The sequence below is a fragment of the Simochromis diagramma genome, unplaced genomic scaffold, assembly GCF_900408965.1.
Source record: "Simochromis diagramma unplaced genomic scaffold, fSimDia1.1 OVJJ01000746.1, whole genome shotgun sequence".
Lineage (NCBI taxonomy): Eukaryota > Metazoa > Chordata > Actinopteri > Cichliformes > Cichlidae > Simochromis > Simochromis diagramma.
This window is the reverse complement of record NW_024386757.1, coordinates 1,377,202-1,403,740: the sequence shown is the minus strand read 5'-3', so window position 1 is coordinate 1,403,740 and position 26,539 is coordinate 1,377,202. Positions and strand designations below refer to the sequence as shown.

Genomic DNA, 26,539 nt, shown 5'->3' with positions numbered 1-26,539 from the left:
ATTTGTTCAATAGCTTTTCAGAAATTCTGGGTGAGTTTATGGCAACTATTAGACAAACCTAGGACATTCTTGCTATGAGACAACAGTACTAACCCCAACACAAAAGACAAAATTACAGAGACATTAAACAATGTTACAAATAGTATAAAATAGTAAAAGAAAAGAAATTAAATGACAGATTTAATTTATTTCCTTCTTGAAGAACGTGGACTTCTTCAAGATTTTAATGGTAAATGAGAAGAGGAGCACCGTAGGGGGAGAAAAGTGTTGATGATTCTAAGGGCCCATGACTGACAGGGTCTCTAGAAAACAGTAGAAGAGTCAACTAGTCTATTTTTTATAACTATAAACTACAGCAAAAACAAAAAAAAATTTGTGTTTGGTAAAAAACAAGTGGTCCAAGTGCACACGCTCCTAGCTAATGCTGAGTGCTAGAGCTGTAGATAGTAAAGTGGTTTTATAGTCCTGCAAATGTGTCTGTCAGCGTGCAGCAGTGCTGTGTGATACTGCAAAGTTGGGCATTGATCCAATACCCAATAAATACAGGGTCAGTATTGGCAATACCAATACTGATGCTGATATTTTTTTAACTTCTAAGGGCAACTTATGTAGGTGAGAGCATTGCGATTTTTGATTTCCATAGTAATTAGTTAACACAACAAGACACACCTTTCAGCTATTCATGCATTTTGAACCTGGGTTTTTTGGAGACCTGGAATGTAACTGTGCCTATTGTTAAAGCACTTTGGGTCAGCATGTGTTGTTTAAATGTGATATACAGGGAGTGCAGAATTATTAGGCAAATGAGTATTTTGTCTACATCATCCTCTTCATGCATGTTGTCTTACTCCAAGCTGTATAGGCTCGAAAGCCTACTACCAATTAAGCATATTAGGTGATGTGCATCTCTGTAATGAGAAGGGGTGTGGTCTAATGACATCAACACCCTATATCAGGTGTGCATAATTATTAGGCAACGTCCTTTCCTTTGGCAAAATGGGTCAAAAGAAGGACTTGACAGGCTCAGAAAAGTCAAAAATAGTGAGATATCTTGCAGAGGGATGCAGCAGTCTCAAAATTGCAAAGCTTCTGAAGCGTGATCATCGAACAATCAAGCGTTTCATTCAAAATAGTCAACAGGGTCGCAAGAAGCGTGTGGAAAAACCAAGGCACAAAATAACTGCCCATGAACTGAGAAAAGTCAAGCGTGCAGCTGCCAAGATGCCACTTGCCACCAGTTTGGCCATATTTCAGAGCTGTCACATCACTGGAGTGCCCAAAACCACAAGGTGTGCAATACTCAAAGACATGGCCAAGGTAAGAAAGGCTGAAAGACGACCACCACTGAACAAGACACACAAGCTGAAACGTCAAGACTGGGCCAAGAAATATCTCAAGACTGATTTTTCTAAGGTTTTATGGACTGATGAAATGAGAGTGAGTCTTGATGGGCCAGATGGATGGGCCCGTGGCTGGATTGGTAAAGGGCAGAGAGCTCCAGTCCGACTCAGACGCCAGCAAGGTGGAGGTGGAGTACTGGTTTGGGCTGGTATCATCAAAGATGAGCTTGTGGGGCCTTTTCGGGTTGAGGATGGAGTCAAGCTCAACTCCCAGTCCTACTGCCAGTTCATGGAAGACACCTTCTTCAAGCAGTGGTACAGGAAGAAGTCTGCATCCTTCAAGAAAAACATGATTTTCATGCAGGACAATGCTCCATCACACGCGTCCAAGTACTCCACAGCGTGGCTGGTAAGAAAGGGTATAAAAGAAGAAAAACTAATGACATGGCCACCTTGTTCACCTGATCTGAACCCCATTGAGAACCTGTGGTCCATCATCAAATGTGAGATTTACAAGGAGGGAAAACGGTACACCTCTCTGAACAGTGTCTGGGAGGCTGTGGTTGCTGCTGCACGCAATGTTGATGGTGAACAGATCAAAACACTGACAGAATCCATGGATGGCAGGCTTTTGAGTGTCCTTGCAAAGAAAGGTGGCTATATTGGTCGCTGATTTGTTTTTGTTTTGTTTTTGAATGTCAGAAATGTATATTTGTGAATGTGGAAATGTTATATTGGTTTCACTGGTAAAAATAAATAATTGTGTCATGATCCTGGGTCCTTTTGACCCAGCGTTTTGTGTTTTCTCTTCTTGTGATTTTGGTTCTGTTCTTCCTCTGTTTAGTGTTTATTCTGTTCTGCCCGTGTGTTCCTGTATCTAGTCCGCGTTTCTTAATTTGTGTCCTTTCATGTGTAAGTTCCTGTTTTATTGTGAAGGTCTGCGTCTTATGTGAGTGTTTTCAGTTGCCTCCCTAGTCTCGTCACGTTAATCACTCCCAGCTGTGTTCCCCACCTGTGTGTAATCTCCCTGTGTTCTCTGAGTGTATTTAAGTTGTGTCTTCTGTCATAGTAGTTGCTGGTTCGTCTGTGTTGTTTCCCCTCGGTCTCCCTGCATCTCTCCATGTGTATTTCCCCGGATCTCCCTTCATCTTCGTTTCTGGTTGGTTTTGTTAGTGTTACCCAGTTTAGGTTTCCGGTAGTGATGGTGAGATGAAGCCTCATGATGAACTGAAGCTTTCCATACAATTGGTCGACTCATGGTTCGAAGCATTGTGATGATTCATTTGCTCTACTGCGCCATCAAGTGGACAATTCAAGTGAAGCGGGCTCTTTGATTATAATGATGTGTAAACCTTATGTACATCTGGATAATGACACAAACTAGTGTTTGGTGCTTCACTTTTTAATAAACTAAAAGACAGAAATCAGATTATAGGATGTGTAGTGTTGTTTATTTATATTTTGGTGTTTATCATTTGTGATATTTATTACTGTGTGCATACTTTATTAGGAGAGACAAAATTTAAAAAAAAAACCCATCTCTTCCTTGCTGGTTCCATCGAAGAAGAAATGCACAAGTAACTATGTAGCACGTACGTAATCCAATTCCACAACACGGTGTGATGGGGAATCAGCTGTTTTCCTGCCCATGTTATTTCGAATCTGGCGCGAACCGGTGAACCAGTCCCTGAATCAGTCACGTGGTACGGACTGCCCGCGAGGCCTCGAACGTCACTGCATACGTAATCAAAGCAAGCCTCGATACGCGCTTCAGAAAAACGCCCCCGCGATTACCCGACGCACGATTCGAAGCTTCGACACACAGGACACATCACTAGTTTCCGGGTTCATGTTTTCCCACCATTGCTGTTTGTACCCACTCCTGTAAATAAATACTCACCTGCACCAGAGCTGCCGCCTTTTGGGTCCTTTCTCCAACTCCACACGGCTTGCCCCGGCAAACCGTGACAAATTGAAATGGGTATATATTTGTTTTTTGTTAAGTTGTCTGATAATTATGCACAGTAATAGTCACCTGCACACACAGATATCCCCCTAAAATAGCTAAAACTAAAAACTACTTCCAAAAACATTCGGCTTTGATATTAATGAGTTTTTTGGGTTCATTGAGAACATGGTTGTTTTTCAATAATAAAATTATTCCTCAAAAATACAACTTGCCTAATAATTCTGCACTCCCTGTAGGCTGGGGAAAAAAATAGACGTGTAGTCAAAACAAAAAGGTTCAGATATTTTTCATTATGCATATTCTTCTCATTTCCAAAAAACAAATTAATTTAGTTGGGCCAAATACTGAATATGGAGGACAGAAAAAAAATATTGATCCTATATTGCTAATATCGATCTGATATCAGTACCACCATTGGTATTGATACTATTGACATTTGGACCGATCCACCCACCTTTACCATACAGTTTTCATTTGGACAGAGGAGGGAGAGGGGTTTTCTCTTCAATCCATCAAGATCCTATAGCTGCGTGTTGCTGGAAGCGGATAACGTATGGACTGCCTAATGTTGATTGGTTGATAAGTAGGCATAAGGAGCAATAACGGAGCTCTCTGGGGAAGATGGAACAGTGAAAAACACCAAAGATCACAAAATAAAGCATCAAAAGCACAGACAGTGGCTGCAGTGAGGCTTTTCATTGTCTTTAACACTCAGTTTCACTACAGCTCTGTGCACGTTATAACTTTGCTCTCCTCCGTGGCTGGCTCACGGACCAGCAACAACACAAGACACCGACCGGTCATGAGAGGGCTCCATGAAACGAAGTCTGAGTATCAAAACAGAAAAGAGAGACAGGTGGAAATTAAACTCATAGCCAAGTCCATATGAATGAAACTGCTTGACTTTATTAGTTAGCTTGCTTCACTTCTAAAAAACATTAAGTGTTTGTGTTAATTTGCCCAACATATCAACAATTCTAATTCAGCGTTCCATGTAAAAGGGCCTCAAGTCACGTATCTGATGACCTGTTCCTAGGCCAAACAGATCAAACCTCTGGCTCAGGCTCTCCCAATCCCATCTCCTCTGACATTGAGCCCCACTGATATTTGAAGACGTAGGTGAGTTCTTTTATATCAAAACTTGTCTAATTGTAATAGAATAGCCTTTATTAGAATAGAATAGCCTTTATTGTCATTGTACAGAGTACAACGAAATTGGAGTGCCACTCCCTTGGTGCAAGTTTCAATAATAAATATAAATGTAAAATATAAAAAGTACAAAAAAACAATCGTAAGTACTCAAACAATAGTATGTACAATATATACAGGATAGCAGCATTAATATAATGACAGTATGAATAGCAGCATAATATAATGACAGTGACGGTATGGAATAGGTTCAATTGTTTTTGTGCTTATTTACTACGGTGATAGCTCTGGGAAAGAAGCTATCCCTGAATCTGTTTGTCCTGGTTTTATGTGACCTGTACCGTCGGCCTGACGGTAATAGTTCAAACAGTTGGTTGCTGGGGTGAGAGTGGTCCTTGATGATATTGCCAGCTCTGCTGAGGTACCGAGAGTTTGCAGTGACCTCCAGGCTGGGCAGAGAGCAGCCAGTGATCTTCTGGGCTGTGTTGATGACCCTCTGCAGTACTTTCCTGTCCACAGCTGAGCACCCTGCATACCATGTTGTTATGCCGTACGTTAGGATGCTCTCTATGGTGGCTCTGTAAAATGTCACCAGCAGCCTCTCCTCCAGGTTGTTCCTCCTGAGCACTCTCAGAAAGTGGAGATGCTGCTGGGCCTTTTTAACCACCGCCGTAGTATTTGCAGTCCAGGAGAGGTCATCAGATATCTGCACGCCCAGAAACCTCATGGAGTGTACCCTCTCCACACAGCTCCCGTGAATGTAAAGTGGGGCCGGGTCTGCTCTGCCCTTCCTGAAGTCCAAGATAAGTTCTTTAGTTTTCGTGGTGTTCAGTTGGAGGTTGTTAACTGAACACCACTCAGTCAGTCTGTTGACCTCATCCCTGTAGTCCAACTCATCCCCCCTTGAGATGAGTCCAACCACTGTGGTGTCATCCGCGAACTTTATGATGGTGTTTGAGAGATGGGTAGGGGAGCAGTCGGATGTGTAGAGCGTAAACAGGAGGGGACTCAAAACACATCCTTGTGGAGACCCGGTGCTGAGTGTGATGGTGCTGGACTGGTGGGGGCCGAGTCTGACAGACTGTGGTCTATTTGTCAGGAAGTCCTTGATCCAGAGGCAGATGGGGGTGGAGAGTCCCAGGTGAGACAGTTTCTGGACCAGGATCTCCGGGATGATATGATTGAATGCTGAGCTGAAGTCCAGAAAGAGCATTCTCACATAGCTTCCTCGGTGCTCCAGGTGACTCAGCGCAGTGTGGAGCGCTATGGTGATAGCGTCCTCGGTGGAACAATTTGTCCTGTAGGCAAATTGGTGGGGGTCCAGAGTGGGAGGCAGACCGGCCCTGATGTGCTGACAAACCAGTCTCTCAAAGCACTTCATCACTACAGGCGTAATAATAATAGATTAACATTAAACCCACAAACAGAGCAGTTTTTAGAAGTGTTTCTAGCTCTGCATATAAAGTGCCTTGGGGCAACTGTTGTTGCGATATTTGATAAAACTGAATTCAAACTGAATTGAATTGTAGTGAATATTGTGCACACTGCATATGAATGTGGTGAGAGCTTTCAGTAAGCTGAATCAGGTTCAAACCTTGACTAAGTCTCAGGACAAAGAGATTTTAGTTGGCTATACTTATTATTATTACAGTTATATTTTCCAATACTTAATGTTATAAATAAAAATGTTGAAGCAGCAAAAGTTAATAATGTGTTATGTTAAAGTTAACATATTTGTGATTTGTATTTGCATTACGTGTAAGGTACCAATAAGTATAAAAAAGAAAAAGTAATCTAATAACCTTTTCATTCAAAAATTTAAAATGTAAATGGCTTGCACATCTCATCAATCCTGCATGACATCAAAAATTCTATTTATCTAAGCAGAATATGTGTTTTTAGGGCTTGCATGGTTTGTGGTATTAAAGTGGTGGGGCTCAAAGTGATATTTTTTTCACTGTGACTCAGTGACTTGCACCACCCCTGAATGAGAAAAAAGACTGACGTTCACTACATACAGAAAGCACAAACTCAAATACTCTAAAATCAAAAGTCAGAAATGTATATATTTTTTCACTGGTTGTTCAGGAACTGTATATATTATGCATTGTATATTGTGTTATGCATGCAGTGGATGACCTAATAGAAATATATCTTACTTTCAGATTCAGATTAAAAACAATTTCATGATTACAAGAATAAAAACAACTTTCTTGCCATCTACTTTGATTCTTTACATATGCCGAACAAACAAGATTATTTATCTTTATGTAGAATAAATATTCTGTATTCATTATCGTTGTCACCCAGTTGGGCAGGCAGCATGGACAACTGGATAACTTGAGAATGAGTCAATGCAGAAGCTTCAAATTGATACCGTAGCTGCATTTACTAAAAATCCTAGGCGAGTTTGACTCTCAGTGACCTTGACCTCAATGTCAGAGGTTAAGTTTTCTGCAAATCTTGTGAATGCATTCATTTGAGAACAAGGTGATATGGGGTTGTGAAATAGATACCACAAGCATGTCTACTAGGAATCTGAATTTTTGGATTGAGCAGCAGAGTTGAATATGTGGGTTGCACCCATGATAAACCTTATTTGGTGTTGTGTAATGGATTAGATGATTGAAGTGTGACACAAGACATACTGACAATTGAATAATTTATTCATTTAACAAACAGGAGCCTCAGTGGCAAATGGAAGAACAATACAGCTACAACAGCCTGGAACCTCCTCGTGTTGGTCACCAGCTTGATCATGCGCTGCTGTGGGATGCTATTCCATTCTTCAACCAGCATTTGTTGCAAGTGTCCTTCTCTACCACATCTACCCTGTCTCGTTACATCTCTGATGTGGCAGCTAATTCATCTCTCACACCCGTGCCTTCACCCTTGTCTGCCAAAGAAACAAGGGTAAGATTGGAGTTACAGTAGGAAGAGTATGCTCTGGGAAGGTTGCGGGGTGTCAAAGACTGCTTAAGTGTGTCCAACTGTGTCAACCTTCACGGGATCTTCAACCTAAATCTACAGATGAGGCTGGTGCCGACACAGTGGAAAACATCCTGTATTGTGTCAGTACCAAAAATAACGTGTCCAGCTGAAATGAACGACTACAGACCAATGGCCCTTACATGGCACATCATGAAGATCTTGGAACAAATGATTTTACACCGAGACTGTCCTTTACAGGTGTCACCAAGCCCTAGCTCATCTGGAGGAATCTGGCCCTTATGTGAGAGTTTTGTTCTTTGATTTTTTTAAGTGGTTTCAATACCATTCAATCAAATATACTCAAAGACAAGCTCACCATGATTCCTCCTTTGTTTCCTGGATCGCAAACTACCTGACAGAAAGGACACGGTTTGTCAGGTTGGGGAACTGTATTTCTAGGAAATTAATCAGCAGCACGGGGGCTTGACAGGGGACTGGCTCAATTCCTTTTCATTGTATACAGCAGAAATAGAAATGCTTGGACGACACTGCCATTGTAGCATGTATCAGGAATAGACCAGAATCTTAATATGGGAATATTGTAAAAGCCTTCAGTGACTGGAGTCACAAAAACTACCTCACATTGAACAACTATAAGGCAAAGGAAATGAGAGTAGATTTCTCAAGACTCCCAGACCCCCTCTTCAGCCTGTGAAAGTTTGTGGGGTGGACATAGAGATGGTAACAAAATACAAATATCTAGAAAACACCTAGATAACAATCTAAATGGGTCCCCGAATACCAACCTATACAAAAAGTGGCAAAGTTACCTCTTTTTGTTAAGAAAACTAAAATCTCTTGATCTGCAGTAAAATATTAAAGATGTTCTATCAGTCTATGGTGGCAATTGTCCTGTTCTATGCTGCAGTCTACTGGGGAGGCAGCATGAGTAACAAGGATGCAAGGAGACTGGACAAACTAGTGAGAAAAGCTGGCTTTGTAATTGGTGCCAGACTGGACATGCTGGGGAAGGATCCACATTAAAGACATTAGAAGCCATCCTGAATAACGCTGATCACCCACTTTATAAAATCTTTATGGAACAAAAAGCATCAGTACTGGAAGACTCCTCTCTCTCCGTTGTAAAACAGAGTGATATAGGAAATTTGTCTCCCTTAAGACCAACACAGAGAGACTGAGGAGGAGCTTCTTCCCGCAGGCGATAGGGTCTCTCAATCACACCACCACACAGTACTGACCCACACATATAGTTCTTACACACACACTGGACATTGTTTTCACTTCATCACTTAAATCACTTTAAGCATATTTGCACTGCACAAGACATAATGTGGATTGCACAACACTGGTCACTACATTCTTCATTTCCAGTTAATACTTGTACAGCTGCTGTTATTGTGTATATATTTATTTATATTTCTTCATACATTCTTATATAGTTCTATACTGTGTATTGTGTATTTTGTTGTACAGTTATTTTATTTTCAACTTTAATTTATATATTTTATCTTATTCTTTCCCAGTTAAATTTACCCTTCATTCTAATTTGTGTTGTACAGTTATTTCATTTTTAACCTTAATTTATATTTTATTCCTTCCTAGTTAAATTTACCCTTTTTAATTTTTCATATTTATTTCCTATCTTATTCATAGCCTTTTCCTTTTTTGTTTTCTTTAGGTCACGAGCAGTTGTCCAAGCATTTCACTACATATCGTACTGTGTATGACTGTGTACGTGACAAATAAAATTTGAATTTGATTTGAAATACACCCACAGCTATCAGGCTTTTCTCATACAAATAGCAGATGAACAATTTCAGACAGAGGAGTTTTTCTATTTCTTAAATAAAGCTTAGAACAGACACCAAGGGTGTGTTCCAATAGCCCGATTTACTTAGTAAGGTTTCTAAACTTAGTAGGTCTTCCAATTCTCCAAATACTAACAGAAAGATCTTCAATGATTTCTTTTTGCTTCCTTTAGCATAGGATACACTGGAACATCCTTATGAAAGGGGAGGTGAAAACGGGGTTCTTTAATTCATAGCAACAAACCACCTGAACATGAATGAAAACAAAGTTGTACAGATCATGTAAATGTAAATTGTAACTGCAATTTCCATTTCATGCCATAATCTAATGATATAATGATATAACCCTGATATAGACCTGCTTATATATTTCATGTTTTAAACAACAGCCTGTTAAATTCACAGCTGAACTTTGAACCTCACACTTGCTTTCCATGAAGAATGCAGAATCCTGTATAAGCCCAAGATTATGATGTATAAGTGATAAAAGCTGCACTTAAGCTTCTGTATTATCATTGTTCATTACTAATGTTCCTTTTCTGAATTGCAGTATTTATATTTTTTTTCTTTGGTACGAGTAAGCTGGGATAAGTGATAGACAGAGGGAATTTCACAGAAATACCAAACAGAAGGGAGGGAATGAGCTGCCCTGGATCACAGCAGGTAAATGTAAGAAAACAAGATGTATTTAATCTTATATTCTGCCAGCCCTAAAAATAAAAGACTGTGCAGATGTTGGGTCAATATTCTGCTTAGATAAACGGAATTTTTTGCTTTCATGCAAGATTGACAACATGTGCAAGACACATTATTACATTTACATGTTTTTAATGAAAACATTCTCTTTTTCTTTTTATTTTTTATATTGATTGGTACCTTACACTAACGACAAATACAAAATATATGTTATCTTGGAAGTAAATTTAAATTCTAATCTGTAAAATGGCATAGAAGTATTTTTACTGCTTCAACATTTTTATTTATAATATTAAGTATCGGAAATTTTCAGAAAATCACTGAAATAATCATTTTTCAAACAAACTAAACAACCAAACAACTGTCTTTGTCCTGAGACCTAGTTTAGGACTTGTTCTAGAAACATCTTTACAACAAAGAAATATTCCACACGAAAACAAATTTCTTACTTTTTCTTTGTGTGTTATATCCGAACTAATTATGTCATTTACGGGGGAAAAAATGCTTCATTTTCTGAAGCTAATGCATTACGCTTCCGTACCTTTTTTGGTTTTCGGGGGACAGAATTACAATACGCACACACTTCCTGGTGGAGCTCCCCCTCTCCCCTGCGAAGAATCAAAATACATTCCTAGCAAGCCAGCTACACAAGTTGTCAAAAAGTTATGCTTGTTTGTCAAGTGGATAGACAAAACAGTTTTTATAAAAATGGACGTTATTCCAGGTTTTTTCTTACATGAATAGTAGAAAATATCCCCATGTCCACATAACCGGCACTGGTGACAAGTCATCTACGAAGAGTTGGATTGTTGAAGCTAAGAAAGTCCTGGTAGCTAGCGTTAGCAACCGGGCCAGCCAGCTAACGTAAGCTGCTATTTTAACAGGCCTCGAATTGCTTGTCTTTTTTAAGGTTGTGTTGTGACAGTGTCAGACTCTGGTGAGGAATGGTGTAGTCTTATTCTGTCGTCCCAGATCTTTAATTATGCAAAAAGCTAACTTTAAACACTTATTTTCTCCAGTAGTTTTTCGTAGCAGCTGCATAACTGAGCTAGTTATGCTATGCGGTTAGCCTTGACTGCATCAAGGGAACTGACAGTAGGTAGGCAAACGCCGATCCGTTTTTCGGCGCTTGACAGCTGGCGAAGGAATTACAATTTGCCATTTTTGAAGGCTGTAACGTGTTTGTTTTATTGAGTAGCCATGACTCCTTACGGCATCAGTCATAATTACGCAGTTACGGTAAAAAAAAAAAAATACGACTGCGTAATTGCAATTGATGTCTTGAAACCTATCTAAGTATCCTTGTGCTGATTTATTTATTATTTATTAATATTGAGCTTTTTACCTATGTGTTGTTTGCTCGTTTTCATAGTAAGTTACTAGCTGACCTAAGCTAGTAATGTCTCTATCGTTACCACCAGCGGAAATGCTTGAAACACCACCTGGGTATCCCTTTGAAGAAATCAATTATGAGGACATTGAAGTTGAGGAGGTAACTTGGGATTATTTTTGCTGTTTTTCGTGTCACTAGCGCATGACAACAGTTAGTGTCAGCTCGATGAAGCTCTTACCTAGTGAGTGTAACTTTGATGCTAACTACTTATTCTCAGGTGGTGGGGAGAGGAGCTTTTGGGGTCGTCTGCAAAGCAAAATGGAAAGGAAAAGATGTTGCAATCAAGACTATTGAGAGTGAATCAGAGAGGAAAGCCTTTATTGTTGAGGTATTTTTTCGTTCTTGAAATATTCTCAAGATTATTTCAACAGCCTGCCTGTGTGTAACCTTTCCTTTTCATCTCCAGCTCAGACAACTTTCACGTGTGAATCACCCCAACATTGTGAAACTGTATGGCTCTTGCAATAGTCCAGTAAGTTCACTAGGATAACAATGACTATTTGGTCTATTTGGTTGATTTTGAGTTTTTGATGGTATTCTTTCCACCTCAGGTTTGCCTTGTGATGGAATATGCAGAAGGTGGATCATTATATAATGGTGAGTCAATATGTTTTAATAGAAAACAGTGTGGTTGTGTTACACCATTTATTTTGCTTTGCTAGTAATGAACACGGCTTTAGACAGACACAGCCCTGTTGAGTTGATCCTCCAGTTGTTTGCATGTTCAGCCACTTTTCTGATTCGTTAGAAGTCCATGTTTGCACAGCGACATGCAGCCCTTACATGCACATACTTAAATATTCAGATAAACCTGGGAACTGGTGGGGTATAAAATCGATCAGTAATAAAACAATTTGTGTGCGTACAGTTAAGACAGTTAAATTAACATTTTCAGTAAGAATGAAAATTGAGTATTTGAACCTTCTGCAAATAAACTACATACATATATTTCTTACAGCCTTATTTTCAAATAAGTTAAAAGACTTATCCTATGTATATCTAGGCTTGTTGTTTCTTATGTTTACCATGAGTGCTTTTATAAGCAATTTGTTGTCATGTAGCAGCAGAGTCTGGGATTACTGGATGTCAGATAGGTGCAGGTTTATTTGAATTTTTCCGCCTAATGATGGCCTCCTTTTCTTGCGAAATCTCTTTTCCCCTAACTTTCATACAGTGGAAAACCATGAAAAGCAAATTCAACACTTCAGAAATGAAATATCATGAAATAAGAGGGGAGCAGCCCTCACCTGGCCCAACTGGCCAGATGAGGGCCAGTTTCCTGGCCAGGTGAGGGCTTTTTGTCCCCCTTTTCCTCTGCAAAAGGGGGACAAATTTAAATCTCTGTGACCTCGACTGAAAGGTCAAGGTCAGAGGTCAAGTTTTTGAAAATTTTGTGAATGTGATAACTCAAGAAGGAAGCCATTTTTTTGTTTAAAAAAGAAATTGAATTAAAGCTGTCTCCACTTCAGTCACAACTGTTTTATATATAATTCATTTTGGGTAGCATTCAGAGACAAAACGTCAAAAACTTGTGTCATAAACATTATGGAGGGCACTGTTAGTACTAATTTGTATCATGTTCATAAAATATTCTGTGCTCAGTTGTACTTAAAATTTGCCAGAATTGTTATGGGGGCAAATTTCTCTGAATTGCAAGGTCACACTTCAGTGAGTTTGGGGTTTTCCCCTTGTAGCTATCAGGTTTGCTTGGATGAGGTTTTGGAAGAAAGTAGTTTGCTGTTCTTAGTGGTTTGCTTATAAAAAATTTTCATAAACTACATTTTTGGACATAGTTTTGTGGGACATTGCGGGCAGTGAAGCAAATATAACAAATGCTGAGAACTATCGAAAAGTCCTGTTGTTCTTGATGATATTGCGTGTGTTTGTGCGCAAATGGAATTCCTGGTCTCTGACTTTGGCTGGCAATTGTTGTGATGATGGAAATATGCTTACACCAATGGGATCATGGTGGACATGATAGTGTAAAAATGACTGTGTGAAGAGGAGTTTGAAATTAGTTTTGCGGAATAAATTTGGACAAAATGAAGTATAAAGTGAGTTTTTACTTCACTTTAGTTCTGCAGATAGCTCAGTTGTGTTTGTGTTGTGATTACATTTCATGGTGAAATATGCTGACACTTTGAAATCCAGTCATAAGATATTGTTGAAACAATGCTTTTGGATGTCTACAAATTTAGAGTTTGAACCTCAACCTCTTTTCCACTGCAAATGAGACTCTAGGCAGTTTAGTGTTACTACAGAGTCAGGTCACATGTATATGGTTGAATGAGAAAATACACATTATTTTATATCAGTTACTCAAAATTAATGTCGTTAATATTATAATTTTTTCTTAAAAATATACATGCTGTTAGAGGGTCATTGTGGGTATTTAATGTGCATATATGTTTCTTCGTGTGCTTAGGCCTTGTATCTGTTAGGTGTTCGGGTGAACATTTTTGGTTGATAGAATGTTTATTAAGGGTCACCCTTTATTGATAATCAGTAATGATAATATCCCCAATGAGTTCGAAATTTTATGTTGACAAACACTCATTTTTATTTTTATTTTGATTGGTGAACTAATATACACTCCTGGGATGTCTTGTAATACTCGATTGAATTTCAAATTAACCTAGTAAGTTGTAAGATATTTCTCCAGCATTTTTAAACATGCTGCTGTCATTTAAATAAAAACATTAATGTGAATTATATTTTAAATATGATTGTATAATAATGATCATTATTTACAGGTATTCTGTTCCTCCTGGTGTCAAAAATACTAAATTATGTCTTGGAAGCTGTTAATGTAACACTCTTCCCCTTGTGAAAATAACACCAGGCTAGTTCAAATTTATAACATAGGTGCATCTGCTGGGACACTGAGGGCTAGTAATAGCTTTTTGTCAGTACTCTTAAAGAAGCTATAGTGAAAATGCACATGGGTGTTTCAGTCCGTATGACAGTGTCATAATTACTATAGGGACCCCACACTTTGCCTAGTTGGTTTGAAGGTATGCTGTCTGTGGTCGCTGTTTGAGACTGTGTTTTCTTGTCCACAGTACTGCATGGTGCTGAACCCCTCCCCTATTACACTGCTTCCCATGCTATGAGCTGGTGTTTACAGTGTTCCCAGGGTGTGGCCTATCTCCATGGCATGAAACCAAAGGCTCTCATTCACAGGGACCTCAAACCACCCAAGTATGCACCTTTTCACCTCACACACTCCTTTATGTTTCCAGCAAATTATTTCTTTAAAGTAGTTTGATTCAGTTTGTACTATATTGTGTTCTTGTTAAACTATCTGGTATCTTTTGAGAAACGTGTAGAGGCTTTTTTCTTTCTTTTTTTGGCATGGCATTGTAAGCCACTTAGTTGAAAGTTACTCAAGATATTAACTAGGGCTGCCACAAACTATTATTTTGATAGTCGACTTGTCACCGATTATTTTTGCGATTAGTCGACTAATCAGATCATGCATCCATTGGACGTAAAACGTACAGCTTATTGCACCAGCACGCATCTGCTCTTGTATAACTAACTCATTAGCTTACAGCTTGAAGTGTTTATGGTATGTGCTAACTAAAAATAAAGACAAGATAATAGTTTATTAAATTTTAATGAAATCTGCAGGTTGTTTCAGTGAAGTTTAATAAACTCAGCCGCCTGCTCCTTGCTATCTAAAATATAACAAGACACCGGAGTATATTCTCGAGCATCTCACACTTCTGATAATCAGTTGTTTGCTTGACATTTATTCAGCTGTGTAAAAACTATAACTTTATTTCTCAGCCAAACCGATTTACTCAGGAACAAATAAAATACTAAAAAAGCCAAACAATAACATTTTTAAGTTATCTAAGTGACTTATATTACATGTTTAACCTGAGTAGTGAAAGACGGTGGTGGGTTTGAAAACGATTTGCCGGGAGTCCGGTGTTCTCACAGGCTCTAATGAGCCTTGAACCCCGGCTAACTATCGAGCTGGTGAGACATGTGTTACCCACTAGCTCGATAGCTAGTGGGTAACACACGTCTCCGAAAACGTCAGAGCGCTTTTGAAAGTATGTGGTGTCTTGATAAAATGAGCAGATATTTGAAGTTTACACAGCTACATTCTCACCTGAAAATATGTTAAACTTTATTTTGTGACCCAAAAAGAATAATAAGAGTAATATTAAAACTAACTAGCTGCCGCCATTGTTGACTACTGCGCTGGGCCGCGCTATGAATTCTGGGGCACAGCTTCTTCTTCTTCGGGGTTTAACGGCAGCTGGCATCCTTGTACATGCAGTGCTGCCATCTTCTGTTTCAGTCCATTATTACACTCTTAAATTCTACTACTTATTCCTGCGTCTTTTGGGATCTTACAAAGCTTCAATGACGCGTCGAGTATTAAATCAGTCGTCAACGATTTTAATAGTCGACGTAATCGTGACTAGTTGACTAATCGTGGCAGCCCTAATATTAAAGACATTTATTGCGACCTATCAGGAATGCTGAGGTGTGTGGAAGTGTCACAGTAAGATGTGTGTTGTATTTTGTTTTTCTTATTTTATTATGGCTCTTTTTATTTACCTTTAGGATGCTAATGAAAGTTTGGAATTGTGACATGTTCAGAATATATCATTTTTCTTTCTCTCTCATGATACGAATCCTACTATCAGAGAATTTGATAAAATGCTGTATTTTTCAAAAAAGAAGAAGAAGAAATTAGCAAGACAGTGTACTCCAACCCTTAAATAACTAGCCAAAACATTTTGGCCATAAATGAACGACATTTGGATGTGTATGATACAGGCAAAATGGGAAGGTGTAAAGACATTATTTACTTCGATATACATTTTGTTTTGGGCTTATTCAGATTATATTCTCATTGATTATGGAAAGCCTAAATGGAAAAAAGGGAAATGAAAAGCAGTGGTTGCAATTCAATCTGGCAGCTTCAGGATTCAGGGAATGGCATCACATGCCAGCAATGTAAAATCCTGATCAAAGGAAGTGGTAAATACCATGAAGAAAACCTGTGTTATCAGCATATCTATAGAGTTACTCACATCTTCTTTATAACAGCTGGTTCAGACTAACACACCCTCTATAAATGCCAACTCTTGCAGGGCATCCACACAGGATGGAAATCCCATTATTATGTGAAGACTGTCTTTATTCTTATTGCATGGTCATTTCCTCTATGGAAACCCTTTAAATGTGTTGCACTAAAAAAAAAAAACATGTGGAAATACAGAATAGTGGTAGATTTGATGTAATTGTTTACTGCTATATAGGATGCAGTAATTAATGAAATATGTTGTGATATCTGGATTATATTCCATTGTCTCAGAAGGACCAGAGGCAACACTTCCAGCATTAATTTAAAAAAAAAAAAAAGCAAGGAAACTAACCTATTACTAGTAAGTATCCTGTAGGAAGAGAGGACCAGCTTACCTGTTCTGTGTAGATCATTTGGAGAGTTTATAGAATTAATGAAGCCTCTCATAGTCACAAATTGTCACCTATCCAATATTGTACAGGAATTTATTTCCTGCATTATTACTATAGAATTTCCTTTGTCTCAAACAGTCGTAAGAGCCGAGCACTGTCATTCCTCTAGTACTTTTTAAAAAGAAACATTTTAAACCAAACCGGGCTGAAGTTAGTTACAGTTAGTCCTATGTTGTTTAGTTCAAGGCACTTTTTTGCTGCTAACAGGATGTATGTCTTCCTTATTTCAGTCTACTTCTGGTGGCAGGAGGCACTGTGCTGAAGATTTGTGACTTTGGAACAGCATGTGACATTCAGACACACATGACCAACAACAAAGGAAGTGCAGCATGGATGGCCCCAGAAGTATTTGAAGGCAAATATGAGTAGCATTACAGCTGTTTGAAATGTTTTCCTATTTTTTGACCAAGAAAAACTGAGATGTGTTTTTCTAATTACCTCAGCCTCATCATCTTTGTCATGTTTCATCTAATTGGAGATGGGTCCTGCTATTATTATTATTATGATTATTATTATTATACATATTATACTATATATTACTTCCACCATACTCTTATTTATTGATAGTAGCTGCCGAACCAGTGACAGTGAGATGATGAATGGAGTCATGCTGTACTGGCTTTTCTTCTGTAAACGCAGAATTTTTGTTCTTACACAACCAAGAGCCTAATGTAAGTCTACATTAAGAGACTTATTAGAGGATGTCACAGGGAAAGATGAATTACTCCTAGTCATTGCCTTGTTTTTGGATGCATGTTGCAAGACTCCAGTGCAATTAAACAACCCGCTTTTGCCCCCTCAGTGAACCCTTCACAACTAATTTGCATCAGTGTGGAATGTTATCAGAAAAACCCAGCGCAGCAAGTTTGAAATAGGTGTATGATGTGCACTTTAATTCTTCAATAACAGGCTCCATAATTAAGCAACACAGGAGCCATTCCTTGGTGAAAATGGCTCCCTTATTTTCATCCTCCTCCCCACTGAAAGCAAGAGAAAAGCTGCTGCTTTTGCCAGGCACATTCCTCGCTCTCTTGTCAAATGTTCCGCAGAGAATTTCCTTTATCAGTCAGTGATGTCAGACTGAGCCTTTTCCCCTCTTTGAAAAGGACCTAAGTGTTGCTGTGGGTTTCTTTCTACTCACAGGCAGCAATTACAGCGAGAAGTGTGATGTGTTCAGCTGGGGAATCATTCTTTGGGAGGTGATCACCCGCAGGAAGCCCTTCGATGAAATCGGAGGGCCAGCTTTTCGCATTATGTGGGCTGTGCACAATGGTGAGTCACTCTTCCTGTCTGACTGTGTGTGTCTGTGTGTTTGTTTGTGGTGGGTGATGCAGAGGTCACATCCAGCTGTCGGCCACTAAGAGTGCTCAGGCATGCATGCTAGAAGATTGTCAAAATAAAGATGTTGGCAGAGGGGGTAAAAGACATGTTGACCTTTTCAGCTCTCCTTGCAGTTTATTGCATCCTGGATGCAGCACTACTGACTCAAGAAATGGGAGGCAGTAATATATAATATTTATTTCTCTTGTGTTGTGTGATGCAGATATGTCTTTCCCTGTAACTGCGTGTGACCAGTTATTTCTTTTTATTGCATTCAGGCACAAGACCACCTTTAATCAAGAATTTGCCCAAGCCCATTGAAAGCCTAATGACTCGCTGTTGGTCCAAAGACCCCTCTCAGCGGCCTTCCATGGAAGAGATAGTGAAGATCATGACTCATCTAATGAAGGTATTCTGCCTTGTGTATATGGCTTTTATTAAATTGAAGTAAATGAATCAAAAAACTGCAGTCTCCGGGGGTCTCATCAGTTTGTTAAAATTAGGGATGTACACCTCTAGCTGACAGCAATGTTTAATCATTGCTGTCCTTGCTTGTCGGCACCAGAAAAAGTAGCTGGTCGAATATATTCTAAACATATTAGTTTGTAAATGGCAGTTACCAGTCCAGAGATGTTATGACTAGGGATGGGTATCGTTTAGGTTTTATCCGATACCGGTGCCAAACCGGTACTTTTGAAACGGTGCCGGTGCTTAAAGAATGGGAAACACAAACTTTGTCCAAAAACCTCTCATGTTTATCTGTTTTTTTTGTAAAAAGATAACAATGTTAGCCTTTTCTGCAGCTATAGGTCATATATGGTATCACTCTTGGCTGGAAGCAGTGCTTAAACAATGGAAAAAAACACAAACTTTGTCCAAAAACCTCTCATGTTTAACTGTTTTCCAATTTTTCTTTGGTCATTTTAGCCTTTTTGGCCAGGGTGAAGGGAGTATCTGCCATCAAACAAGAAGACAGCCGCATGTAACTACGACGGTGTTTTCTAGTTTACCTTACATGCATTAATGTACAATTACACACGAACAACATTAAGCTACTCACGCAGAGAAGAACGGCTGCTGCTGCCATCATCATCCGTCATCATTTCTGCTACACTGGCAGGGCTAGGGGCCAGGACTCTCCTCTTCCGTTTCTTGGGGGATGTTGATAACTCCGGGTCCGATAACAGGCACCACACATGTAGTAGGTACGGTGCATTTCTCGGCTTTAAAAAAAGCGGTATACGTCGCCAGGTGTTTCATCAGATTCAAGGTGTTACCTCCTTTGCACAGTATCACCTTAAAGCACTTGTTGCAGGCTGCTGAGTTTGCATCTTTTGCTGTGAATACAGCCAGACTTTTGACCGCTTTGCCTTGGGCATTTTTAATCTGTAGCTCTGCTCTAAAAGAACGTACGTACCTGGGCCCACCTACCATCCTTGGAAACATAAAATGATTGGCTAGAATCTGAAGTGTATCAAATCTCAGGGAAAAAAAGCACCGAAATAAAGCACCGAAATGTGCGCTGCTTTTCGGTCTGGTTACTACCGTTTATGTCAGAACCGGTGCCATTATGGCACCGGATACCAGTACCCATCCCTAGTTATGACACCACTATCCATCTCTCCCTCTATCTCTCCGGTCAAGGGGGAAGTAAACAGGCGGCGAGTATTAAATGGTGAAGTTGTGCAGATTTTTGTGCTTTTTCAAAAAAAATTGAGCAGCTGTACTTTTGCCGTTCAAAATTAATAATTTCATTAAAACCAAGCAACCAAATTTTGCACCAGGGTGTGGACACTAGCATGAAAGAAAACAGTTTAGTCTGTTTTGCATTTGGGCTGATATATACACCATTTGTGAAAGAATGGGGCACTCTCAGGAGCTCGGTGTATTCCAATATGGTATCGCGATAGGGTTCCGAGTGTGCAACAAAAATGTCCTTGCTACTAAATATTACACAGTCAACTGTTAGTGGTATCATAACAAAGTGGAACCGTTTAGGAATAAACCTTGTGGAAATTCTTCCTAAAGGAGTTGAAGCTGTTATAGCTACAGGAGTAGGGCTGCACGATATTAGGAAAACCTGCGATGTGCGATAACTGTGATCAATATTGCGATAACGATATGACTTGCGATAAAATAAATAGCAAAAAAAAAAAAAAATGAATACATAATTTACGTTTTACTGCAACAGTTTTATTTAAAGAAAGCTGCTTTATGAGCAGTGTAACAACAAAGTGCACTTTAACATTGAAACATTACCCCCATAAAAAAAAAAGACATCCTTCCCGGTCTCTATCATTAGTTTTAAATAAACATAACTTAAATTATACTGCAAATGATCTCAATGCAGTTGTTCATCATTTTACCACTCACCAAGTAGTTATGATGTAAGTCAAAACTGGAGAGGAAACTTTACTGTAGTGCTTGGGAAATGTAGTTTCGTGAGGGGATGCGGTATCTCCGGTCCACTTTATGTATTAGACTGGTGAAGCCCTCTCTGTTAATTGTATTTATAGGCATCATGTCTTTAGCCAAAAAATGTGTAATGGCCTCTGTTATTTCATTATACTGCTTCGACGTTTTCTCATAAGGAGTTCCACTTGAAAAATCTGATACAGAGACTGCTGTTGGATTGCTGTGCTCTTTGTCTTAACATTAGCAACCCTTGTTTGGCTAGCCCTATCTTTCTGGAACTCTTCAAACAGTTCTCTGTGGTTGTATTGAAGATGATGGTGGAGATTAGTCGTGTTTCCTCTGGTGGTTGCCACGAGTGTTCAAGAAGTTGTGCAGAGTACCTGTGTTTGGAGAACGTCGTCTTTATCAAATCCAAAGTACCTCCAATTAAGCGAGGTACTATTTTTTTTTTTTTTTTTTTTTTTTAGCCACGAGTTCATAGTCAGTAGCATTCTCGTCATGTGTCTCGCTCTCAGCCATTACAACTCTGACTCGTTGCTGCAGTGTTGTTCACTCCCCACCTCTAATCCATGTGATTGGTTAATGCCGTGAAGGGCTCTATTCGACTGATCAAATGTGTAAAGGGGTTTCTTTTATTGGTAAATTCTTTAAAGCACGTGTGTAAACATTTTAAGGTACCCAATTATTGCCGTTTACGCCGTCTTTTGCAATGGGCCCATCGCACAGGCTGATATCGCGATGACAATAAATTTTCGATTTATTGTGCAGGCCTATGCAGGAGGCAGGCCAACATCATATTAAACGCTATGAATTAAGAATGGGACGTTTATATACGTGTGAACTAAGCCTGGGCAATATGAGGAAAATCTAATGTCACAATATTTTTTTTGATTATATCACGATACACAATATATATCACAATATGTTTAAATAACCTCCAAAAAACAAAAATTGTTTTCAACCATATAGTGCCTAAATTTGCACTGGTATGCTCATTCAATATTTATTTTTCTGCTTTGAATACAAGAAATCTGAATGAATTAAAATGTTTTATTTTAACCATCAGTTGCACGCAGAGGTTTTTGACCAATGACAATACTGTCACAGTAGGTGGTCAACACTAGACCTTTAAAAAGCAAACAAAAGATCATAACGAAAAAGGACACAGAGTAATAATAAAACAATTGAAATTGTTCTTTTGTGCTTATAATATATAAAAATAGTAAAATTAAAATGAGATGACCCCAAATTACAGAAAAAAAGTCTAGACGGTGACTATAAAAACGATTGACAAAGAATCAGGTATCACAGCTGTTTTATTTAACATTTTCTTTGGTGTGTGGGAAGATGTTGACATGCAGAGTTTAAAACATTCTTCATTTTGCAGTGGATGACTTTTCGGCTGTTGGAATACATTTGTGCTACTGCTTCCGTTTGCGGCAATAGTTTTACGGCACATTTTAACCATTTAACACCATTTTAACAGTCTTACATAGAAAAAAAAAAAAAAAAAACGATACATCAAGTATATTCAATATATCACCCACCCCTAGTGTAAAAGCAGATGAGGGGAGGTAGGATTTTGTAATTGATACCAAACGTGTATACTAAGAGGTTTGAGGGGTAGCACTGGTGGCCAACAGTATTTTTGAACATTGATGTAATTATGCAAATTATAGATAGTCTTGTGTATTATTTTATAACACTTCTAAAATACATCATTCATATGTTTGAAAAATCATGATACTATTCTAAACAAACCACATCTTTATTCATATATACTGTGCTATATAGTGTCAGAACTATAGAAAACGAAGGTCACTCAGCAGTTGACCAACCCTATCTCTTTTCTGCAAGGTAAAAATGGCTTTGTGTCAGTGATCTCTGGTAGATTCATTCTTAGTGTTCTCTTAGTGTTTGAGGTTGTAACATTAAGCCAAATATAGCTTAAACTTTCCATATATTATTTATTATATATATTACATATATATACATAATACATATATTATGTCTCAAAATATCACCAAGTCCTACTCTCCTGAACTAATTATACTAATAGGATTTTTTTCATTCATAGTAAGCCTGAGTTGAGAACTCCCAACATTATGTGTTGTTTTCATTTTTTTTGCAGTACTTCCCAGGATCTGATGAACCCCTTCAGTATCCATACCAGTATTCAGATGAGGGACAGAGCAACTCTGCAACTAGTACAGGTACATCTCATGTTAAGGTCGTGTGAAGATGACGTTCTAGATTATGTTTAAATAATTATAGTTCCTCTTACTGCTGCTAATCGCTTTTCTTTACAGAAAAACTATTATGTGCGTCGTTAACTTACTTCTTCTACCACATAGGATTTTTTCCTTTGTTAATTCAAACAGTTTTTTCTGCCTGCACAAATACCATGGATGTTCACAAAGGTGTACCATGAGCGGCATGTTGTTGACCAGCACAGCAACTCCAGTGTATCCTGGTATCTATACAGTTGTCCAGTACTGAGCTCAAGGTCACATGTGTTTTAGAAGTTCTCAGAATAATATACCTTCAAAAGAAAGCAGCCTTGGCTTAAGCTTGTGGGCAAATGATTGCAGTAAAATTCAGGCCAGTACACATAACATTAGCAGCTGGATTAACATTAGCATGAAGCAGTAAGATAGATGTTCCTAAGTACATAAGTAGTGGAGTACACCAAAACATCCTCAAAAGCCAGACATCATTCCGCGATCCAAGAAAATTCAGGAACAAATGACAAACTAAATAAAGCCATATCTAATTCAATTCAATTCAACTCAAATTCTTTGTTGTCCCAAAAGGGAAATTAGTTTAGCAACAGGATAAAAGTAAACACAACAATAATATAAAATGACAATAATAGTAATAGAAAAGCTCTGGGACTCCAGAAAGCCACAGTGAAAACGATTATCCACAAATGGGGAAAACATGTAAGAGTGGTGAACCTTCCCAGGAGTGGCCACATGACCAAAATTACCCCAAAAGTGCAGTGACGACTCATCCAAGAGGTCCCAAAAGACCCCAGAAGAACATCAGAAGAACTGTATGCCTCAGTTAAGGCCGGTATTCATGACTCCACCAGAAGAAAGAGACGACAAAAGGAACATAAAGGCTCTTCTCAGTTTTGCTGGAGAACATCTTGATGATCCCCAAGACTTTTGGGAAAATCTTCTGTGGACTCATGAGACAAAAGTGTGTGTCCCCTTGCATCTTGCATTACTTTAACACAGCATTTCAGAAAAGGAACATCATACCAACAGTAAAATATGGTGGTAGTAGTATGATGGTGTGGAGCTGTTTTGTTGACTTTCTATGGTAAATGGAACCATGAATTCTGCTGTCTACCAAATCATCCTTGAAGGAGAATGTCCAGCCATCAAGCCGAAGTTCACTTGGGTTCTGCAGCAGGACAATGATCCGAAACACACCAGCAAGTCCACCTCTGAATGATATAAGAAAAACCAAATGAAGACTTTGGAGTGGCCTAGTCAAAGCTTTGAACTGAATTTGATTGCCATTCTGTGGTATGACCTTAAAAAGCCGGTTCATGCTCAAACTCTCCAATGAGGCTGAATTACAACAATTCTACAAAGATGAGTGGGCCAAGATTTCTCCACAGTGCTGTAAAAGACTCATTGCCAGTCATCACAAATGCTTCAGTGCAGTTGAGGGTGCAGTGACAGTAACACTGAACAGAGTACACAGAAGTGTGGCATTTTTGTGAATTTACAGGACCAGCACTGAATCAGTGTGGCATACAGTCAGGTCCATAAATATTGGGACATCGACACAATTCTAACAAATGAAACAAACAAGATGTGCTTTAACTGCAGACTGTCAGCTTTTATTAGAGGGTTATTACATCAAAATCAGGTGTAGGAATTACAACAGTTTGCATATGTGCCTCCCACTTGTTAAGGGACCAAAAGCAATGGGACAATTGGCTTCTTGGCTGTTCCATGGCCAGGTGTGTGATATCCCCTCATTATCCCAATTGCAATGAGCAGATAAAAGGTCCAGAGTTCATTTCAAGTGTGCTATTTGCATTTGGAATCTGTTGCTGTCAACTGCCAAGATGAGATCCAAAGAGCTGTCACTATCAGTGAAGCAAGCCATCATTAGGCTGAAAAAACAAAACAAACCCATCAGAAAGATGGCAAAAACATTAGGCGTGGCCAAAACAACTGTTTGAAACATTCTCATGAAGAAGGAACGCACCGGTGAGCTCAGCAACACCAAAAGACCCAGAAGACCACAGAAAACAACTGTGGTGGATGACCGAAGAATCCTTACCCTGGTGAAGAAAACACCCATCTCAACAGTTGGCCAGATAAAAAACACTCTCCGGGAGGTAGGTGTATGTGTGTCAAAGTCAGCAATCAAGAGAAGACTCCACCAGTGTGAATACAGAGGGTTCACCACAAGATGTAAACCATTGGTGAGCCCCAAAAACAGGAAGGCCAGATTAGAGTTTGCCAAACGACATCTAAAAAAACCCTTCAGTTCTGGAACAACATCCTATGGACAGGTGAGACCAAGATCAACTTGTACCAGAGTGATGGGAAGAGAAGAGTATGGAGAAGGAAAGGAACTGCTCATGATCCTAAGCATGCCACCTCATCAGTAAAGCATGGTGGTGGAACTGTCATGGCGTGGGCATGTATGGCTGCCAGTGGAACTGGTTCTCTTGTATTCATTGATGATGTGACTGCTGAGAAAAGCAGCACGATGAATTCTGAAGTGTTTCGGGCAATAATATCTGCTCATATTCAGCCAAATGCTTCAGAACTCATTGGACGGCGCTTCACAGTGCAGATGGACATTGACCCAAAACATACTGCAAAAGCAACCAAAGAGTTTTTGAATGGAAAGAAGTGGACTGTTTTGCAATGGCCAAGTCAATCACCTGAACTGAATCAGATTGAGCATGCATTTTACTTGCTGGAGACAAGACTGAGGGGAAAATGCCCCAAGAACAAGCAGTAACTGAAGACGGTTGCAGTAGAGGCCTGGCAGAGCATCACCAGGGATGAAACCCAGCGTCTGGTAATGTCTGTGTTCCAGAGTTCCGGCTGTGATTGACTGCAAAGGATTTGCAACCAAGAATTAAAAAGTGAAAGTTTGATTTGTGGTTCTTAGTCTGTCCCATTACTTTTGGTCCCTTAACAAGTGGGAGGCACATATGCAAACTGTTGTTATTCCTACACCATTCACCTGATTTGGATGTAAATACCCTCTAATAAAAGCTGACAGTCTGCAGTTAAAGCGCATCTTGTTCATTTCATTTGGAATCCATTGTGGTGGTGTATAGAGCCAAAAATGTTAGAATTGTGTCGATGTCCCAATATTTATGGACCTGACTGTAAGTACACGTGAGCCTCCCACCTCTCCCAGGAGCCACAGATGCTCTGCCCCCACCCAACTCCTCCATAGAGATGGCCGTGGCAAGACGATTCAAATACAGCCTCAACTCAAATGAGACAACCACCTAAGTTTAAGCATATAACTAAGCAGAGGAAAATACATTGTAGTAATATTTTCAGTCTATTTCAGATTTCTATATTTGTCTGTTAGTTCTTTATTTTTATTATTTGATTTTTTTTTTCAGTGTTTTGAAAACTCAAAGACAACAAAAATCCACAAAGTTAATGTAAAGATGCAATACCGGTGAAAGTGTATACAGGGAGTGCAGAATTATTAGGCAAATGAGTATTTTGTCCACATCATCCTCTTCATGCATGTTGTCTTACTCCAAGCTGTATAGGCTCGAAAGCCTACTACCAATTAAGCATATTAGGTGATGTGCATCTCTGTAATGAGAAGGGGTGTGGTCTAATGACATCAACACCCTATATCAGGTGTGCATAATTATTAGGCAACGTCCTTTCCTTTGGCAAAATGGGTCAAAAGAAGGACTTGACAGGCTCAGAAAAGTCAAAAATAGTGAGATATCTTGCAGAGGGATGCAGCAGTCTCAAAACTG

At 39.1% G+C, this 26,539-nt stretch overlaps 1 protein-coding gene and 1 long non-coding RNA gene across 9 annotated transcripts in view; one reads left to right on the top strand and one right to left on the bottom strand.

The window, feature by feature from the left end:
* Positions 1–7,106: 7,106 nt before the first annotated feature.
* On the bottom strand, positions 7,107–10,522 carry LOC120730831. Of its 2 annotated transcripts, none has more exons than XR_005695215.1 (2): positions 10,456–10,522; positions 7,107–7,354 (listed from the first exon to the last, which is right to left on the bottom strand). It is a non-coding gene; the product is annotated as an uncharacterized LOC120730831 (long non-coding RNA). The 2 variants fall into 2 exon arrangements; XR_005695217.1 differs by having other exon boundaries at positions 10,364–10,465.
* A 21-nt stretch (positions 10,523–10,543) lies between these two features.
* map3k7 (mitogen-activated protein kinase kinase kinase 7) overlaps positions 10,544–26,539 on the top strand; it is a 28,351-nt gene continuing 12,355 nt past the window's right edge. For 2 of the 7 annotated variants that reach the window (XM_040027346.1, XM_040027308.1), the window contains exons 1-10: positions 10,544–11,013; positions 11,336–11,406; positions 11,525–11,635; positions 11,714–11,779; positions 11,859–11,904; positions 14,370–14,508; positions 17,040–17,164; positions 17,953–18,081; positions 18,408–18,538; positions 22,676–22,757. In XM_040027346.1, the coding sequence (XP_039883280.1) occupies positions 10,974–11,013; positions 11,336–11,406; positions 11,525–11,635; positions 11,714–11,779; positions 11,859–11,904; positions 14,370–14,508; positions 17,040–17,164; positions 17,953–18,081; positions 18,408–18,538; positions 22,676–22,757 (940 nt within the window). In that variant the 5' untranslated portion in view covers positions 10,544–10,973. Of the gene's footprint in view, positions 11,014–11,286; positions 11,407–11,524; positions 11,636–11,713; positions 11,780–11,858; positions 11,905–14,369; positions 14,509–17,039; positions 17,165–17,952; positions 18,082–18,407; positions 18,539–19,074; positions 19,112–22,675; positions 22,758–26,539 lie in introns of those variants that run through there. The other 5 variants (XM_040027337.1, XM_040027319.1, XM_040027354.1 and 2 more) reach the window with 5 other exon arrangements.